At 37.5% G+C, this 21,959-nt stretch overlaps 1 protein-coding gene and 1 pseudogene across 1 annotated transcript; one reads left to right on the top strand and one right to left on the bottom strand.

The window, feature by feature from the left end:
* The first annotated feature begins 1,643 nt into the window (after nt 1-1,643).
* LOC120216985 lies at nt 1,644-12,340 on the top strand (annotated as a pseudogene).
* Nucleotides 12,341-12,772: 432 nt separating this feature from the next.
* On the bottom strand, nt 12,773-13,615 carry LOC120216882 (protein LURP-one-related 11-like). Its single transcript, XM_039214162.1, has 3 exons — nt 13,359-13,615; nt 13,026-13,265; nt 12,773-12,954 (listed from the first exon to the last, which is right to left on the bottom strand). Exons 1-3 carry the CDS (start codon nt 13,596-13,598, stop codon nt 12,820-12,822), a joined length of 615 nt encoding a protein of 204 aa, XP_039070093.1. The 5' UTR covers nt 13,599-13,615; the 3' UTR covers nt 12,773-12,819.
* Between the last annotated feature and the right edge of the window lie 8,344 nt (nt 13,616-21,959).

The following is a 21,959-nucleotide window of genomic DNA, read 5'->3' as shown; positions in this document are numbered from 1 at the left end:
CACGAATCGAATAAAATGGTTCAGTTTGATATATATGATTCGATTTTCTATTCGGTTTAAATCTTAATTATTTTGATTCAGTTCGGTTTGGGTTTTCCTGGAACCCATTTGTTCCATATTGAACCGAATAGGCAAATTTTTTTTTAAAAAAAATTATAGTTTCACGTGATTTTTTCATTGAAAAATCGAAAAACTGAACCGAACCAAAAAATCTGAACTGTTTAAAAAATCGAACCGAACCGAACCGAAAAAATTGAAATCGATTTTTTCGATTTTTAACCATTCGGTTTCGATTTAAATTTTGAAAAACTGTTTATTTCGGTTCGATTCAATTTTTGATAAAAAACCGAACCGAACCGAATACACCCCTACTTGGAATAAGTTAAGATGTGAGTTGTTCTTTGCTTGCCTTTCCGCCTACAGGCACATATTTGATGGTTTGAGTTTCGATTCACTATTTGATTTCTCTTTTCATATATAAAAATATATAATGTCAAATAAATTCATTAAATTACAGCAAGGCTTGGAATTAGTTTCAATTTTTACTTTGAAAATAAATTTATTTTATGTTTTTTATATTGGATAAATTTCAAAATTTTTTAAAATATTTAAAAATAATAATTTTGAAACAATAAAAATGATTACTTTTTTTTATGTAATAAAATAAATTCATTTTATGTTTTTTTTTATTGGATAAATTTCAAATTTTTTAAAATATTTAAAAATAATAATTTTGAAAAAAATAAAATGATTACTTTTTTTATCTAATAAAATAAATTAGTGTTATATTTGAAATATAACATTTTATATAAAAAATTAAATTAATTTAGTTTAGTGTAGATAATCGCAGTTTTTATTCTATAAGCTATCTAAACACGCAATCAATACTGGGAATGGTAACTTGTAAATCGGCAAAAACCCACAAGTCCGGATATTATGGCCCAGAAAGCAAATGTGCTTTCCTTCAATATTGATTGGCTGTCAAATCAAGTCCTCTATCTTTTAATCTTTTGAAACTTAAAAGCCCTATTATTGTCTGCTTCTACTTGATATTCTTCTTCTTCCTCTCTCCTTTCTTCCTCTTTCAGCTGTTGAGTGGAGATCGCTTTCACACAGTTCCGGTGAGTCATCATTTAAAATCTCTTCTCAGAAAGTTCTTCCACTACTTTCAATGTTTCTACTTTCTATACCAACTAATTTTAATCGGGTATGATAGACAATCACCCCTCATTATTTAATATGATTTACTTATCGAGTGAGATCGGGAAAAAGAATATAGAGGAATTGTATTACTTTCAACGTTATCAAGTTTCACTTTTCTCTTTTCCCATCATTTTCTCACCAACCAATCACGGTGGTTTTCGTTCCAAAGTGTTCTGCTTTCGTCTCGTGGTGTAGTTGGGTTCTTTCCAATGATTGCCTTTTCTTTCAACGTGCACTGGTTTTGCAGGATTATTTTTGTTAGAGTTTACCCAATTTCACTTATTCGTAGTCTTAGGAATCTATAATTACAATTTCGGAAGCTAAATCCGTGCCCTTGAAATCAGGAAAAAGATGGGGATTGTTGAGAGGATTAAGAAATTGAAGCCTAGATGGCTCGAACCCAGAAAATAAGGCCACAGGCAGTGTTCATATCTCTTTACATGCGTAAGTGCTTGTATATATTAACTTTTTATTTTTTACCTCATTCCAAAACCTTTTTATTTTATTTTGATAATATTTTATCTTGTGGAGAAAAACGGAATCTGGTAAATATTATTTCGTTAATATTTACTGAATACGCAGAGTACCATCTTGGTCAGCTCAAGGCAAAGATTGCAAAGCTAAGGACACAATTACTAGAGCACAAAGTATGAATATTCATATCTAAACATGAATAGATTGTAACCGTTTAAATATGCATATGGTTAACTCATATTTGGATTCCTTCAATTCTTCTTCCCTCCTTTTAATGTTTGTGCATACAAATAGTGTTACAATCAATCTTTATGTTTTTTAAACAATTCCGAAGTGTTAAATGAAATAACAGCTTCCTGTCATTTTAACAATTAATTGTTTAAGCTTGTAGCTTTGGTTTTCCACTTTCTAGGGGGTTGATCTCTTTTTACATTAACCCATATCTAACATGCTCAAACGAGTTTTCCCTTTTCTTGTTGGGGTGGCTAGATATTGAATATTATATTCTGAGTGATCCAAGTGATTGTGTTGTTCATTTCTTGGCTTGTAACCTGATAATTGCAATACTTTTTCTTTACACTTGTCATGCAGCATTCTTTATCTCCCCTCCTAAAGCTGCTTTTTTAATCTATTATCAAGGTTCTAGTGGAGGTGGAGATGGTTTTGAAGTTACAAAATTTGGTCATGGACGTGTTGCACTAATAGAATTTCCAAGGTATGCACCTTTATCGTTTGAGTGAACGTGTCCTAATTTTTTAAATAAGTTATTAAAAACTATTGGTAGCTCATGTGTTTGCAAAAGAAGAAGCCTGGTCTTAGTAAGATGATTTTGATTTATCTCACTTAGGATAATATATAGTGATGATATCAATCTACTTGCACAATTGTGTAGGAAAATATATGTACTTACAGACATACTTACATACATGATTTATACTCTATGTTGACATTGTTCTTTGAAAAGGGTTAACTATTGTGTTGTAATGGAATGCAGTGTGGGGAAATCAACTCTTTTAACCATGTTAACTGGAACACATTCAGAAGCTGCATCTTATGAGTTCACAACACTTACATGCATTCCTGGTATCATACATTACAATGATACTAAGATTCAACTACTGGATCTTCCTGGAATTATTGAAGGTGCTTCTGAAGGCAAAGGGCGTGGGAGGCAGGTATAATTTGCAGCTTCTAGTTACCCTGTGATATGTGTTTCCATTCTTGGTAAAACTATCGTTGCCAAATGAGGTAACTGATAAAAGTTAGCTGAATGTGTTTGATTAAATGCTTAATGTGTTTCTTGGTGTATATACGTGGAAAGATAATATAACGTCTCTTTTTTTTCTTTTTGTTTGTACCTATGATGATATGTTCTAGCCATTCTTATGCTTAGTTTAGTTGAATAGTTTCTTGAGTTTAGGATTACTTATGATACTCTTCATTTACCAGGTTATTGCTGTTGCTAAGTCATCGGATCTTGTACTTATGGTTCTTGATGCCTCTAAAGTAAGTATCTATGTCAAAGTAGTAGTTTTTGAATTCAAGATTTTTTAGGAGACTTCTCTCACCTTATGCCTGTGTAATATGATATGAAAACTCCAAAGTGAGGGTCATCGCCAAATATTAACCAAGGAACTGGAAGTGGGGTTTGCGTTTAAACAAGAGACCACCTCAAGTAAGTTCATTGCTAATGTTGTCTATGTGGATCATTATTATTCATTAGGCATCTCCATGTTTTAAAATATCTTAAAGAAAATGCATAATTTTCATATCACAACAGTTTAACATGACTAGTTCAAATTTGTAGAAATAAGAGTAATTCTATGTATTTCTTATTTAATTCAATAGGACATATTGCATCTTTATAAATACAAATATATCTAAATTAGGAAACTCAAGTTAGAAAAGATACTAATCCTAAGAGATATGATTCCTTAAAATAAGGGATTGTAAAAAAACATAATATTTGAAGAATTCATTAACTGAAGGGATGGTAACATCTCATATATTTCTATAATTATTACCCCTCAAGCTGGAGAATATACATTGTACAATCCCAGATTGAATAGGAATTTATTGAAAACAGACTTTGGCAAAGCCTTAGTAAGAATGTCTACAATATGTCCTTCTGAAGGAATGTATGAAAGGGTGGTTGTCTTTTTGTTGACTTGATCAGCAATAAAATACCAATCAATCTCAACATGTTTTGTTCGGCCATACTGAACTAGGTTCTTAGCAATTTGAATGGCATATTGATTATCACACAAAACTTCAAAGTGATCCCCCTGATTAGAGACAATTTATTTTAGTACTTTAAGTAGCCAAATTCTTTTGCATATTCCCAATGCTAGTGCTCTACATTTAGCTTCATCACTACTTCTTGAAACGATAAATTGTTTCTTACTTCTCCAAATTGTAAGGTTACCCCAAACAAAAGTGAAGTAGCCACTAGTGGATATTTTTTCAGTGAGATCTCTGGCCCAACTAGAGTCTGTAAAAATCTTAACAACTCTGTCTTGTGTCTTCCTAAACATTAAGCCATGTCCTGGAGTTTTCTTCAAGTACGTGAGAATTCTATTGTTGCTGCATATGCTCTTCAGTAGGATTAGTCATGTTTTGACTTATCACATTTACGGGAAATTCTATATCTGGCATTGTCAAGGATAAGTAAATTAGTTCCCAACTAATCTTTGAAATTTCTCTCTTTCTACCAAGGACCCACCCATCTTCTTTGTTGAATCTCAAGCTTGCCTCCATTGGTGTATCAGCCGGCTTACAACCAAGAAAACTAGTTTCTTTGAGTAAATCAAGTTCATACTTTCTTTGGTTGATCACAAATCCTTTTGATCTTGCCACCTCCATTCTTAAGAAATACCTTAGCTTTCCCAAGTCCTTGGGTTCAAATTCCCTATTTAACAACTTCAAATTGCTAATCTCTTCCTCATCATCTCTAGTAAAAATTATGTCATCCACGTACACAATTAGGATAACTTTCCTATTGGTAGAAGTTACCTTGATGAAAAGAGTATGATCGGCAAGGGACTGCTTGTAGTCGTTTTTAAGAATGACTTTAGTGAACCTCTTGAACCAATCTCTGGGTTATTGTTTTAACCCGTATAGAGACTTGTTGAGCTTGCAAACCTTGTTGCTACCTTCAACAGACTTTAGGCCCGGTGGCAATTTCATATAGACTTCTTCCTCTAGCTTGTCATTACAAAGTGCGTTTGGTGTAATTGCCAATCGCAAGTGCAAAAGTTTATGTGAAATCTATCTTATATGTTTGCGTAAAGCCTCTGACCACTAGTATAGCTTTGTATCATTGGATACTACCATTGGAGTTATACTTTACAGCAAAGATCCATTTACAGCCAACAACCTTTTTTCCTTGAGGAAGGTCTGTAACGGTCCAAGTAGCAATTTTCTCTAGTGCACAAATTTCCTCTTCAACAACCCTTCTCCATTTTGGATCCTTTAGAGCTTCATCTATACTTGTGGAATCTGTTCTTTATCCAAGGTGGTTGTAAATGCTTGAAAAGAAGGCATCAATGAATTATAACTAGCAAATTTTTCAATAGGGTGGTTTGTGCACTATCTAACCCATTTCTAATAGCAATAGGGAAGTCATCTAGAGTAGGAGAAGTGGACTTATTGATTTCTTCTTCCATTTCAGTAGCTGGACCCATATCCAATTCACGGCAAGAATCAGATTGCAAAACGACCTTAGGGATATGTTTTCTTCCCTTGTGTAGACACGAAGTTGTTTGGGTGGTGTTATTTTTGGAAGACTTTCAATGGGAGTAGGTGTATTTTCAAGAAGGGTGTTTAAAGTACGTGTGGGTGAATTAGTGATAGGTATTACAGGAGAATCAATGGGACTAGTCACGGGTGACAAATCAGGTAAAGGCAAAAATGGTGGTAATTCTGAAGGTTGAGAATGAAGATTAGGAGGAGATACTTGATGTGGCTGAAAATCCCTCCATGTCTCCCCCTGAATTTCTGCATGAGTGAATTAGGAATCCTGCTCATAAAATGTGATATCCATAGTGGTAAAAAATCGATTAGGATGATGATAGCATTTATAACCCTTCTTAAGTGAAGAATACCCAACTAGTACATATTTTAAAGATTTAGAATCTAACTTGGATTTAATAGGAGCAATGTTTTGGTTAAAAACAATACAATCAAATATTTTAAGTGGCATAATAGAGTAGACGTGTTGTGGGGTTCCAACACAAGAACTAAGTTGAGCAATGCCCTTTTCCCTGAAAAAATCACCCAAAGACCTAGCAAAAAATTCATTGCCATTATCAGATTTAAAGAGTTGGATTTTAGACCCAAATTGAGTGAGAACAATGTTATAAAATTGAGCAAAAATTCCAGCAATTTCAGATTTATCTTTCAGCAAATAAGTCCAAGTTATCCTCTTGTGATCATCAATTAAAGTGATAAATCACTTACAATTATCAACATTCTTCGCCTGAGAAAGCCCCTAAATATCACTGTAGATCAAAGCAAAAGGGTGCAAAGGCTTGTATATAGAAGGAAAATAAGATGATTTAGTATGTTTGGCAAGAGTGCAAACTTTGCAAGAAAAAAAATTTGGCCTTTTATTAATGAATAGAGCAGGAAACAATTTTGCAAGGTATTGGAAACTAGGATAGCCTAAACGAAAGTGCCATAACATAACAATATCAACTTTTCCTAAAGCGGTGAAAGATTTTGAGATATCGGTCTTAGGACAGGAAGGGAGGATGTAGAGACCATTCTGCAAGTTGGCCTTACCAATCATCTTATTCGAGTTCAATGCCTGCAAAGTACAATCAATATCTTTAAAAATTGCGGAGCAGTGAACGTCTGTGGAAAGTTTACTAACATAAACGAGATTGCAAGCTAGATTTGGTACAAAAAGAACATTTTTAAGTGCAATTTGTTCATTGAGAACTGCAGTGCCATGTCCTATTTTTGCATAAGGAACCATCAGCCGTTTTGACAGCTTTACCAAAGGTTGGGAAAAAATTGCAAAACAAAGCCTTGTTACCAGTCATATGACCCGTAGCACCAGAATCGAGGATACATTTGGTGGGCAACAACAAATGTGACCTGCACAACACTCGACCAACCAGAAGACCATTGCAACTAACCATCAACTTAAGAATATATCATCAGGCATTTTCAAATATGGCGAGTAAGGTGAGAAGTTAGTTTTCGAGAAACTGTGTTTCGGTGATCATTTTAAGTATCCCAGAGTTTCTTCATCATCAAGGTCTCTGGCTATTTTTCGATAAATATGGCGAGGTGGTCGATTCTTTTATCCCTAATAAGAGAAGCAAGGGAGGAAGTAGGTTTGGCTTTGTTCGCTTCACCAGATTGGAGGATGCGAGGAAGGCTATCATCTGCGCTGATGGATCTAGGATTCATGGTAATAAAGTTAGAGTGTTCATGGCGAGATTTCAACCCCGTGAAGCTTTCTAGAGGAAAAAATGTTCTGTTCCAAAACCAGATGTGGCCAAGAGTAGAGTGGAGTTTGCTAATGTGGCTGTGGCCAAGAGTAGAGAGGAGGTTGCTAATGTGGCTCCCATTGTTGGCGTTATTGATGAGGATAAGTTTTGTACTCTGAAAGATAGTTTGGTAGGATGGTGCAAAAAAAAATTTTAAATTGAAGGAGTTGGCTGACATTATGCATAAAGCAGGCATCTTGTGTTCGAGAATTATGAGATTAAGTGGATTAGCTATTCTAATCATTTTTGAAGATGAAGATAGTATGAATTTTACGCTCAACAATCAGATCGAGGCGTTGCAAACCTGTTTTGTCAAAGTGGAAGTGTGGTCAAAAAATTTGAGGTGCTGCAGTAGACGGGAATGGTTATCTTGTAAAGGGATCCCACCATCTGTGTGGAGTCCTCAAACTTTCAGAAACATTGCTATAAAATGGGGTGAGCTCATTTGCATAGAGGAAGGAACTTTAAATCCTGGCTCGTTTGATAGGGCTTTATTTCAGGTCATTACGAATCGACAAGCTTGAGTGGAGGATTCCGTTGATTTGCAAGTCGGGAAGAGGATTTTTACAATCTTTGTTTCTGAGTGAGTTCGAACCCTGTTTCAACCCAGATTCTATCTGAAAAGATTCGATCTTGTTGGAAGAGGCAGTTGCTTACCCGGTTACTATGATAGGTGAGCTTGAGGTTGTCTCGCTAGATAAATCTCCTGAGCTAGAGATATGTGTAGGAGTGAGTTCCCTTGTTAATCTTGACTCCACGCATATGGAGGATGTTCATCATGAGATCAGAGAGCTCAAGGATGGTGTGTGTGCTGATGTAGGTTCGTGGATTTCAGTAGCTGAGATAGCAATGGTGGAGTCTTGTTTCACAGAGTTATGGGTTGAGGACTCAGATCTCCAGGCAGCTCGTCATAGGGCAACTGCGTATTTTAAAATGTGCCAGAGGAGTGGCACCTCTAATGCGGTGGAGGTGATTTTTTCGAAGAACGTGGATCCTTTAGTGGAGTCTAGAGCTGGATTAGAGGGTTTTAATTTAGAATTGGCGTCGTCCCATAATTTTGAATGCTCGAACAAGGTGGCGCTGTCAGATTATTGTCAGAGGAGCGGCTTTTCATTCGTAGTGGAGGATTTTAATAATTTGAATGAGGGTTCAGTTGTGGCTTTGAATGATGGGCTAGAGGTGAATGCTTTCGATGTAGTGGAGGATTTTAATACAGCGAATGAGGCAGTTCGGCATGGGGCAGCTGATTTTGCTCATGAGGTGGAGGTAATTTTATCGATGAACGTGGACCCTTAAGTGGAGTCTAGAGCTGGAACAGATGGTTTTAATTTAGAAACGGCTTTGTCCCATATTGATGAGTGCTCCAACAAGGTGGCGCATGCAGGAGATGGTCAAAATTCAAACCTTGTGGAGGATTCTAATATTTTGTATGAGGATCCACTAGTGGCATTGGATGTTATGCATAAGGTGAATGTTTTTGTTGCAGTGGAGGTTCTTGACATTTTCATAAGGGTTCGTTTGGGGCTCTGGATGATGGGCACGTGGATAATGTTTTTGACGGCCCTTGCACACCTTTGGTTAGGTCGTTTAACTTGGGTTTTGTCGATAGCCCGAACGTAGAGTTAGTGTCCTCCCGAAAAGCGGATGAGGGGACTTTTTCTAAGTCTCCTGTTGGGTGTAACTCTGAGGAGACGTTGGTATTGCCGTATCGGTCTTTTACAAAAAATTTGAAGTTGAAGAAATTTGGTTCTTTGCTGGACATTCAGGGCAAAGTTCTATCAAAAGCTGAAAAAAGAAGAAGAGATCGAGCGCTGAAGAAATTTAATTTGAAGAAATCGGATCTTCTATTATCTGAATTGTCAGGTACTTCTATTTCAGATTCTGTTTTAAAACAGAGGTGGGTTGAAGCTTTTCTTGAAGCACAGGAGGTAGCATCCGTAGGCAGGCATCTTGGTTTTTTGGGTGGTAGTCCTGATTCTGTGGTTCTATAAAAGCTTCTGATTGGACCTTGGTGTCGTAATTTTGGCTCTGAGGTGTTTTGGTGGTTTTTTCTTTTACAAGGGTAGGGTGTTTTTCTTGTGGACTTCTGAGATTGTTGTTGTGGTCAGACAGTTTTGTTTTGCTAATGTTCATGAGGCTTCGGGGGTGAGTTGGCTGTTATTGATATTTGATTTCTGGGATTGGAGCCTTGGTCGATCTTTTTGTGGCCAGTGCATATCTCTTGATGTACGGAGTGCATGTGGATAGCTGCTTGCTACTTGTCGTTTGTGTCCGTCAAGGCTGGTTTCTGTCTTCGTTTTGTAGTTGTTTTCTTAACAGATGGCTAGATGTATATTTGAGGTCTCCTGTTTCTCAGGCTGTGTTGTTTCTCAGGAGCTAGTTTCTGGCTTCCTTTTCTTTTCGCCTCATGGTTCACTCTTTTTACCTCCAAATAGGTTTAGGGAGATTTTTTAATGAGGTCCATGGGGTGGTGTACCTTGTATCCTAATCAATACAAAGTACCCATCTTTCAAAAAAAAAAAGTGTTACCTTATGTTTCTTACATGACTAGATTACCCTCACAAGGTCCCTGAAACTTTGCAAACAGTTTTTGAAGTTTAACAATCTGTTATTTGCTGAAGCTAGTGACAGATGTGGCAGCGACTAGGCTTGATTTATTTTCGCGATAGTTGTTGGACTTCCAGTGTTGAGGCTTACCATGAAGCTTCCAACACTTCTCCTTGGAGTGATTGGACTTTTTGCAATGACCACACCAAGGTCTCCCTAGTTTGGAAGTGGGAGATGATTGATGGGTGAGTAAGGCAGATCCTTCAGGAGGGGAATATGGTTCATCAGGCAGCATCACACACCTTCGGCTTTCTTCCTTCTTGACAATAGAGAAAGCCTCTCGAAGGGAGGGAAGAGGAGAAATAGCCAGGACCCTGCTGCGAATCTCATCCAGGTTCTTGTTTAAGCCTTGGAGAAATTGAAAAACCTTCGCTGAGTGACAATTTGCTGGTAAAGGGTAGCATCTCGTGGATTTGCTCAATCATGTTGTGCATACAAATCTAATTGCTGCCAAAGGGCTGTAAGAGTATTGTAATAGAGAGTGACAGGCATGGTTCCCTGCTTAAGGGTGGCTCCCTGATCTTCAATATGATATAATTTGGCAATGTTGTCAGTGCTAGAGTAGGTTTCTCGGTCTGCACTCTAGATTTCAGCGGCTGTGGTGTACAGAAGAAAGTTTCAGCTTATACTCGGGGTCATGGAATAATGGAGCCAAGTCATAACCTGACCATTGTCACACATCCACTTAGCAAAAACAATGTCAGTCGCAGCAAGCTTCTTGATTTCACCAGTAACGTAGCCCAATCTTTCTCTACCCAAGAGAAAAATCTTAACTGATTGGGACCATTCAAGAAAGTTGTTGCCATTCAATTGATGGCATGTGATAGTCAGAACAGATGGATCTGATTGAGCATCAGAACCAGAAAAAATTTCTGGATTTGAAGTGATCTCCGTAGTAGGAGAAGATGTAGGAGAAGAATTCGCAGGCATGGTCTAGGTTGGAAAGAAACCTTAACCTAATCCGATACCATGTAAAAATCAGAGTAATTCTCTGTATTTTCTTATTTAATTCAAAAAGACATGTTGCATCTTTATATATACAAATTATATCTCTAAATTAAGAAACTCTAAGTTAGGAAATATACTAATCCTAGGAGATATGATCCCTTAAAATAAGGGATTGTAATAAAAAAACAGAATATTTACATAATACCTTAACTGAAGGGATGGTAACAACTCATATATTTTTATAATTCCTACAAAATTGTATTAAAATTCTGATTTATTATTATTATTAGTATTACAAATTTTCAATTTTGAATTATTGATGTGTCCTTCATGTTGGGTTTCTTGCAGATATATTTCAAAAAGAAAAAAACGGGGGAATCGCTTTCAACAGTACATTACCTTTAACTCATGTGGACGAGAAACTATGTTATCAAATTTTACATGAATACAAAATTCACAATGCAGAGGTATGGGGTCTCATAACGATTAAACTTCTCATTTGATTTATTAATTCTTCCAAATGGTGTTTTCTTATTTTGAGGTATTCCTGGTGGACGATTTTCAGGTTCTATTTCGTGAGGATGCCACAGTGTATGATCTTATAGATGTCATTGAAGGAAACCGTAAATACATTAAGTGTGTTTATGTTTACAACAAGATAGATGTCATTGGTATTGATGATGTGGATAAGTTAGCTCGGCAACCTAGTTCTGTTGTAATAAGCTGCAATCTGAAGGCATGTTCTATCTTTTTAAAAATTGTTAATGGCTTTTGGCAATAGTATATAATATGGAATGGAAGTTAAGGAGTATGCTAATAGTTTTAAAATGCGTGAATCTTCAGTGACTTGATTAGAACATAATGACATTTGATTTGATATGATCTGATACTTCATTTTTGTCTTCATGTTTTTATGAAGTTACATGTTCGTACCCTGTTAAAATGAAAGTAAAATGGTGTCTAGTATACATCAAGAACACAATGCTGAGCAGGAATTAGTTGCAGACATATTTACTTGTCAGTTTCGTACTTGATGCATGTAATTTGAGAAAAAATGACCTATATGCATGTCGCTTGTGCAGCTGAATTTAGATAGATTACTTTCAAAGATGTGGGAAGAGATGGGGCACAAGTGCAAGGCACTACCCTCAACATTGTGGCCTTAGCCATGCTCTGCAAGATGAAGATGTTCAGATTGTCAAGAAAAAGGTAATATAAACTGTAAACTCATGTTCGTAGTAATCTGATTGTTCTGCATGGCTTTGCAATATTTCATTCCAACAATTTAAGAACTTGCTTGGCTGGGGGCATTGGCCAGTGTATTTTTAATGAAAAACGAAATTGAAACAACGATATGGATCCAGGAAAAAGATGAAGGAGGGAGAGGCTGCTTCAAATCACATTCGACAGCCCCTGCACGGATATCTGATAGAGAGAAAAAGGCTCCATTGAAGACCTAACATGAGAAAAGCTGTCAGTATTCTGTTGTATTTTAAGTAATATCATCTATTTCCATTTAAGTAGCTGTATTTAGATATGCACTTGGATGCAAATTTTGGTCTTTTACACTACAATCCAGTTCTCTGAAAGAAAATCGACTGTTTCCTCCAGCTATTGAACTCATCAATAACACTAAACGCCTTCCCGCTTCCTTCTCCCTTCCCACCAATCGGGGCAGCTCTCCCATCACTTCCCAGCGAATCACCGTAGTCTGTATGGCGACCTACAGCCTCCTGGGCCTGAGCAAGCCAATCGCTCGTAACAACAGCGTGGTGGGCATGGTAATAGACAGTAACGTTAGATTTAGGGTTTATGGCAGAATCAGCCATAGAAGGAGAAGACAGGACGGATTCGGAATTTGGTGCAACACCGTCGTTTTGATGTTGCTGTCTGTCGAGAATGAAAGAAGCCGATCTCCACCACATTGAATAAATTTTATCAAATTTAAATAGGATAATTGGAAGAATATTATGATAAGTGATTATCAATATTTTAATAAAAGTGAGCAGTGATTTGTATTAAATGATAAAAGAGTAACATGTTCATGAATAAGAATCACAGATTTGTGTAGATTATTTGTATTACAACTTCACATTAAACCATTGATGAGACCATAAGCTACAACGAGGCCCATGATGAGAGAGTGATCAATGTGAGGTTCCACCACCATCGTCAACACATCTTCTCCGAAGCTAATCCCACATTTTGATTGCTTTCTCTTCACCTGTGCATCATCATCACATCAAAAACTTGTGCTTTATCAAACACAAATATAGTGGGTCGGAATTAGTTTACCTCCGTAATAAACCTGCCGAGCTTGTCGACAATCTTGAACGTCGACTTGTCCCGACAGCTTTCAATCTGATAATGTTGACAAGGTTGGTCTTTTTCAAACCAGACAACAACTTCACAGATGGAATCACCCCTTAAAATCCTGCAACTTGTTCTTACTTCAAAACCTGGGTTTTTGTCTTCATCGTTAACTCTTCCATTGAATGATCTTAATCCTTCCCAGAACCTAATCAGCCTAAATTTCTGCAAATGAGGGGAACAAACACCTTAATTAATTTGCATATTATACAACGTATTTTCAAGGTGATTCTGAGAAGAAATGATTGAAATGCTTACCTTTCTTCGAATGGTGAACAGAACCTTGCCGGTAATATCCATCAGGTAAGCTTCGTTGCTGCTTTTGCAGTGGTAGTTATCAACACGGTAAACAATCTGGCCGTTTGAATCGAACACAGTACAGCCTTTGCCTCTAAGAATCAAAGATTTCATCCAAATAGTGAACGATTCCTGCTTTGATGTGGTGAAAGTGTGAGATAAGGGAGAAACATGTGCAACTTGGGGATGGATCTTTGACATCTAAAATCAAGTTACTATTGATATTCTATCTTAAAACCTCTCTACGTTTTATATTACTATTTTTGTGGGGGTAGGAACACACACATGCATGCTTCTATATAAAATAGTCATACCTATAAAAGAACAATTTATAATTAAAATTTAATAAAACCATTATTCTTATCTAAAAGTCTCAATTAAATATATATTTTGAATTATTTTTTTACTTTTCAATCAGAATTTATTGACCTTAAGATTATAATGATCACAATTTGAGTTTTGTTTTTTCTTCTGACTTATACTCTTAGAGAAAAGCTTTTTTTTAAAAAAAAAAAAGAAGGTGAGTAATCAATAGTGTATCATTATCAACCCATAATTTGTTTATTCTTTCAACCTTATCGTTTCAGCGACTAGAGCAGCTGCATCGTATGCCTCAATGCAGGGCTTCACTGTTTCACCTTGAAGATTAAGTCATGCAGCTCCTAAAGATCCCTCTAATCTGGTCTTCTTATGAACAGTTTGAAATATACTGGTTGAATTTTTTAAGTTGATTATAAATTTACTACAACATCCAATTTTCTAATTTTGAATTCAAATAATTAATATTCACTTACTCCATGTTTAGTTGTCTACTGAATCAAATTAGAACTCTAATTATTTTTCGTATTTAATAATTCATTGGATTAAAATAATAAAAAGAACAAGTTAAAAATTGAATATAGCAACCAAACAGTTTCCTAATCACACACTTATCGACAAAGACTAAAACCAGATGTGCGTTACACCTCACTCAGTCGTGTCCTGTATTTATGATCTGATACTGCCAGAAAAAAAAATATAGTAGAATTCCTTCCTGCTATGTGCTTTTAACTGAAAACTATGGGTTGTTGGCTTTTTTGTTTATGTGAGATCACGCAGCATCAACTTGTTAATTGATTTAGTTAATTAAACCGTAAGCACGCGGTTAAGATGATTAGAGACTGCAACTTCCAGGGGCAGGGGCACCATTAAGTAGGTCGGAGTTCGAAGATAATGAAGTTAAATAAACACATACGTATGGAATCTTGGTTCATACATCCAATTCAGATAAGTTTAGGTTAAACACAGTTGATAGAAATCTGCTAATCTTGTACCCACCTCATGTGGGTGTGTTAATTAATTGTTTTTCAACGTTTATGAACAAATAACGTTCGCGCTTATCTCAATAATAAGGCAAATGTCTCGAAACTTCCACTTTTACCATAGATTATATGCTCTGAAAGCATAATTAGACCTTTCAAAGCATTTGTGCACAGAAATGACTGAAGCGAAATAAAGATTTATTGATTGTAGTGTATGTTTTAGAAGTATGATGACTAAAGTGAAAACATCCTAAAAGTGCAGTGACTACCAGTGTATTTTACCATAAGATTAAGTTGAGATTTATCATTTTTGAGGACTAAAAGATAGTTATATAATTATTCTAACTTTAAAGGACCAAAAAAGCCATTTTATCATTGGGAGTTACCCAGACCCTGTCTCTGCTTATTACTTGTGAAAGGTTCAATGTTTATTGGGATCTAAATTACCAATTCATGATAAATCATGCGACATGCTTGTTTTCACAGGAAGTGTAGCTATGAATCCCCCGCAAACCCTCTTTTGGGTAATATTTAATTAGGACATTCAGTTATATCTAACAAACGATTAATTCCCCATAATCTATACTTAAGGTTTCCGTTAAATTTTTCAAAAAAAAAAAAAAACAAAAGGTTTCCATTAGAAGAATGAAAGAAAAAAACTTTCGCCTACAAAATCTCTCATTTTGTACGTTTCTCTTTTTCCCTCCCCTTGCCTACCAATTTGTTAATTCGGTTCATCAACTCCAAGCCTCTTAATCATATAACACAGTTGTTAATAAATAGCCTTGATGCTGGTAAAGTAAGCTTTGAGGGTTTTGGTGTCAGTTCAATCTCATATCAGAGGTGCCAATGTTAGACTGTTAAAACGATTTAGATACGTCGTTTCCTTTTTTCATTCTTATTTTCCATCTAAAATCGAGTTCAAGTACAGTATCTATGGTATTGATCACAATGTACCAACAACAGTTCCATGGTAGAGCTGGCCAACCATGTTGGTGTATTTTTCCATAACAGAAAAGGAGATAAAAAGAAAAGGGAAAGCTGTGTCTATTTATTCTGAATGAAAAAGGGAAGGGCACCTCATATTTATGCTGTATTTCGTCCAAGACTCGGCCTCTGAATTCATCCATGAAACTTTTATGGAAATCTGTTAGATGGGTGACAACTGCTGGAATCTTTTCTTCTTGAGGGCGTATTGTGCACCTAAAATGCCAAGTACCAGGACCCTATGCCAAAATACCACATATCAATTATTGGAAAATAGCCTTCAATTGTTTAAGTTGATCCCATCAACCAATCATTTTCCAAACCCAGATTCCTTTTGATCTTTAATAGTTTTTTATAGTTGCTAGCCTATGAAATAAGAAAACCGCTGCAATATGCATCGGGTGCCTTTTTCGCAGCTTTGACTGCCTTCTCAAGCAGCTCAACTCTGGGAAAGAGATACATTGCACCTTCTTCCTTGTTGCATGTTGCACCTTCTAACTTGTTGAATGCATCTTCAAGTGTCTGCATCAGGAATAAAAAATGCATCATATTGAAATGAATGGATGTAACTGAAGGACCAGTAAAAAGGGTCAATGAATAGAAACAAGACAAGTGTTTCATTTGTGTACGACTTTGTTGGAATTCCTAAAATTAATGATAGATTACTTACCTTATTCCTAGGAGTTTCCTTATGCAGTAGGATCTAATCTTAATCTCTAATTCTTAGGGAGTTATTGATTTTTAGGGATTGTTACCTTATTTACACTTAGATTACTCTATAAAGACTGTAAACTATTTAGTAAATGATAACAACCTTCTTTTTAAGTTTGTTCATGGCATCAAACCTTTAAGGACTTTTGATAATGTCATCTCTAATCTCTCGTCCCAAACGTCCCTCATCTTTAATCTCTCTTGCCTCATATTTTATTTCTTCCCATGGGTGACACAGTCGAAACTTCATATGAGACTGAAACCTCACAAATGATTCCAAATATCAATCAAGGAACCCCTCAAGGGGACCTTAATTCCTCTCTTATGATCACTAACCACCGACTAGATGGGAAAAATTTCCTGCAGTGGTCCCAATCGGTTATTATGGTGATTCGTGGTCATGGCAAACTAGGATATATCAATGGAGACATCCCACGACCAGCCACAACAGACCCAACTTATGGCACTTGGGAACTCAACAACTCAATTGTAAAGGCTTGGTTAATTAATTCAATGGAAGGCCATATTAGTCGCACTTACCTCTTCTTCAAAACTGCAAAAGATATGTGGGATGCAATCAAAGAAAACTACCCGGATTTTGGAAATGCCTCCCAAGTATTTGAGATCAAACTGAAGTTGAAGGACATCCGAAAAGAAACACTTGAAGTAACTCACTACTACAATAATCTGAAAATTTTGTGGCAGGAACTGGACATGTACTATGAGGCAGCTGGGGAGTAATAGAGAATTAAATTAATATATTTAATTGTACTTATCTCATTCTCTTAAAATATAGGATATTCGGTTCATATCTAACAATATTGATATATTCTTATTATTCTTTAGTTATTAGTTTAGTATAGAAATCTTTTGTTGTAACAAACTGATTCTCGTGTAAGCTTATTTATATCTCCTAACATCAATGAAAATATTATGACATTATTCATTCACTCTTACGTTTCTATATGGTATCACGCTGAAGTCGGTCCTCAACCTTGCTCACCACTCTTCCGCCAATCCTACCAACAACATCACCATGGCCACTGAACCTCAGCTTATTACCATCCCCAACCCAGAAAATCCTACCCAAACTCTTCAACTTATAAACATCTCCCATCCATCCATCATCAAATTAACCTCCTCAAATTATCTTGCCTGGAAACTCCAGATTGAAGCCATTCTCATCGGCTATGACCTCTACAAATACATCGACAACACTCATCCATATTTTCCTCGCACCATCACCACCAACAATGTTGAAGCTCCCAACCCGGCTTTCCTCCCATGGATTCGACGAGATAAATTGTTGTTTGGCGCACTTGTCGGTTCTATCTCCTCCTCTCTCGTTCCACTCATCCAACAATCGACCACCTCCCGCGAAGCATGGCAAATTCTAGCCAACACTTATGCTCGCCTGACTCGTGGTCACATAAAGCAAATCAAGGACCAGATCAAGAAAACCACGAAGGGATCTCAGTCCATCTAGGACTACATGCAGTATATCAAGTGTCGAATTGATATACTTGCTGCACTCGGTAAACCGATGGACCATGAAGACATCATTGAGAAGATCGTAGAAGGTCTCGATGATGACTATCATCACATTGCAGATATAGTGGAAGGTGGAGACACTCCCATCTCATTTGATGAGCTTCATGAGAAACTCATCAACAGGGAACTAACTATTCAGCAGTCGCAATCTACTTCCTTCCCTCATCCCGTCACGGTAAATATTACCTCGACCAGGTCCAATCGTTCACGCCGCTTCTCGTCGAACCGGATGCAACCTCCACACTCTACTCCTCGACAACAGCCATCTCAGCCTCCGCAGGCCACGACTCGCCAGCAAAGGCCATATATCGGCAAGTGTCAAGGATGTCGCCAACAGGGCCATACTATTGCTCAGTGTTCCCTCTTTCAGCTAGTACCCGCCCCCTCGTACAGTGCTACTCGCTCCTCGCCCACTGAATCTCAGTGGTACCCAAAGACGCATGTCGCCACAACCTCAGGTGTCGCAATCCCGACATGACTTCTCGATAGTGGTTCCTCTCACCATGTCACGGCTAACCTCGTCTCGCTTCATGCTCTATACGACGGGCCTGATGACATCGAAATCGGTGATGGCACTGGGTTACACATTTCCAAAACTGGTTCTACTTCTATTAAAACACCCTCTCACACTTTTCAATTACATGATATTTTATTTGTTCCTGCCATGAAAAGAAACCTGATCTCCATATCTCAATTTTGCAAAACCAATAATATTCGATTGAGTTCTTACCATCTTCTTTTCGTGTGAAGGATCTACTGACAGGGGTCATATTACTGGAAGGACAACATAAAGGTGGTGTGTGTAAATTACCGATTTTGCACCTAACTTTTCGTCCTTCAGTCATCAACAGTATCAAAGTGTCCTCGTGTTCCTGGCATCATTGTCTTGGTTACTCATCCAAGTCAATCCAACATCATATCGTCTCTAGGTTTGGTTTACCTTCCGATTTCTCTAGCTCTAAGTATTTCCATTGTAAAGACTATTTCTGCAATAAAAGTCACAAATTACCTTTTTCTCAGTCATCTATTGTGTCTACTTCTCCTCTCCAACATATTTATTCTGATGTATGGACCTTGCCTATTTATTCTGTTGATGGTTACAAATACTATGTCATTTTTTTGGATCACTTCACGCATTACATATGGCTTTACCCCCTCAAACGTAAATCTGATGTTGCCACTATTTTCCCTCATTTTAAAGCACTTGTTGAAAACTTATTCCAAAAGAAAATAGTCACATTTTACTCTGACAATGGGGGAATACATGGGTCTTGCCACATACTTATCCACATATGGCATTTTGCACCTCACCTCGCCACCTCACACTCTATAACATAATGGTTTCTCGAAACGTAGACATCGTCATATTGTTGAAACAAGTCTTTCTCTTCTCTCTCAAGCTTCCTTACCTCTAACCTTCTGGTCATATGCCTTCTCCACCGCCGTCTATCTCATAAATTGCCTTCCAACACCCACTCTTTATATGATCTCTCTCTATCATAAACTCTTTTAGTCGCCACTTAACTATTCCAAGCTTTGAGCATTTGGTTGTCTGTACTATCCTTGGCTTCGTCCTTACTCTCCCCACAAACTTGCCAGTCGATCTGCGCCTTGTGTCTTTCTTGGTTATTCCCTCACTCAGAGTGATTATCTATGTCTTGATCCAAGTACTCAAAAGGTCTACATCTCACGTCATGTTCGATTTGTTGAATCTGAGTTTTCCATGTCTAAAGTTGATCCGCATCTTCCTCGTCCTGATGACTTGACATGTGACACATGGCTTTCTCGACATATTATTCTCTCGGTTTCATACACATCATCCGAAGTTAGTTCCAGTGGCTCTTTGCCAGTCAACTCCAACACACAAACGGATATGGTAAATCAACAAGACTTGCCTCTACCCCTCTCTCTTTTCTTTCCAGACCCACCTCACACTTCGCCTACTTCTCCAAACATCGTACCACCCCTACTACCCACCCCAATACCTGCACCTGCTCCTAGCAGGTCTCCACCTGTCCCTTTGGCTTTACCCCCACTTGTTCCTAATCAAGTCTTAGAAATCTCATTACTCCCACCCTTCGTCCGCACCTCACTTATCGTCACCCGTTCTCGAAATAATATCCACAAACCAATCACCAAACTCAGCCTCTCAGCCCAACTTGCCTTCGAAATTGAACCCACATGTGCAACTCAGGCTTTCAAAGATGGTCGATGGCGACAGGTGATGTCCGAGGAATTTGATGCCTTGGTTCGAAATGGCACTTGGGAACTGGTTCCTCTCAATGGTGTGCAAAATATTGTGGGGTGCAAATGGATTTTTAGACTTAAACTTTTACCCGATGGTTCTATTGCTAGGTACAAGGCTCGCCTAGTGGCAAAGGGGTTTCACGAACGACCCGGAGTGGATTACCGTGACACGTTTAGTCTAGTTGTAAAACCAACCACAATTTGTGTTGTCCTCTCACTTGCTGTCAGCCAAGGTTGGGTTCTTCGACAACTCGATGTCAACAATGCCTTTCTCCAATGCACACTCACTGAAGATGTCTTCATGAACCAGCCTCAAGGTTTTGTTGATGCTGACCATCCAAACCATGTCTGCAAATTGAGAAAGGTAATATATGGTCTCAAACAAGCTCCTAGAGCTTGGTACAATGAACTTCGCCAGTTTCTACTTGCATCTCACTTCTTGAACTCAGTTGCCGACACCTCTTTGTTCATTCTTAATGACAAAGGTATAACTATCATATTACTTGTTTATGTTGACGACATCATCATCACAGGTAACAATGCAGCATCAGTCTAGGACTTCATCTCGGTTCTTGCTCGTCGCTTCTCGCTTAAAGACCTCGGCACTCTTCATTACTTTATTGGTGTTGAAGTTGTTCCTCGCCCTCACGGTATTCTCCTCTCACAACAAAGATGACTTCACCTCCACCAGTGCTTATATTGTCTACATAGGATGCAACCCGATATCCTAGAGTTCGAAGAAGCAACGAACTGTAGCTCGCTCCTTGACTGAAGCCGAGTATCGATCTGTTGCATCAACAGCTGCTGAGGTGAGATGGATAACATCTCTTCTTAGTGAACTTGGATTTGCATCCTCACAACAACCGATAATCTATTGTGATAATGTGGGTGCAACAAACCTCTCTTCCAATCCGGTCTTCCATTCTCGTATGAAACATGTGGCTCTTGACTTTCACTTCATTCGCGAACAAATTCAAGATGGCATCTTACGAGTCACTCATGTCTCTTTAATGGATCAACTTGCCGATGCACTCACCAAACCATTACCCCGCACGCATTTTCATGATTTATTGAACAAGATTGGTCTCACCTCAAGGTGCTCCAACTTGCGGGGGCATAATAGAGAATTAAATTAATATATTTAATTGTACTTATCTCACTCTCCTAAAATATAGGATATTCAGTTCATATCTAACAATATTGATATATTCTTATTATTCTTTAGTTATTAGTTTAGTATAGAAATCTTTTTGTTATAACAAATTGATTCTCGTGTAAGCTTATTTTTATCTCCTAACATCAATGAAAATATTATGCCATTATTCATTCACTCTTACGTTTCTATGGGGAGAAGGCGTGGAACACACCAAGTTTATGACTCATCTCGACAATGAATGTCTCTATAAGTTTCTAGCAGGACTGAACTGAGAGCTAGATGAGGTTTATGGCCGAATTCTGGGTAGAACCCCTTGTCAACTATTGGTGAAGCATTTGCAGAAGTTAGAAGAGAAGAGAAACATCAACTTGTCATGATAGGTAATTCAAAGGAACCTAAACCTGTGACAACTGTTGGTTATCGTTCTACTAAAAACTCAGCCATTATCTCTAGAGGCCCACAACCACAAAGGTCCCATGCTGAAAATGATTTGAGCTCAACCAGACCATGGTGTAGCTACTGCAACCTTGTAGGACATACTAAGGAAAATGCTTCAAAATCCATGGCTATCCTGGAAAAAACCAGAAAGAGCATAAGACTGCAATGTTG

This window comes from Hibiscus syriacus, unplaced genomic scaffold, assembly GCF_006381635.1.
Source record: "Hibiscus syriacus cultivar Baekdansim isolate YM2019G1 unplaced genomic scaffold, ASM638163v2 tig00110174_pilon, whole genome shotgun sequence".
NCBI classification, from domain to species: domain Eukaryota; kingdom Viridiplantae; phylum Streptophyta; class Magnoliopsida; order Malvales; family Malvaceae; genus Hibiscus; species Hibiscus syriacus.
This window is presented reverse-complemented; position numbering and strand designations above follow the sequence as displayed.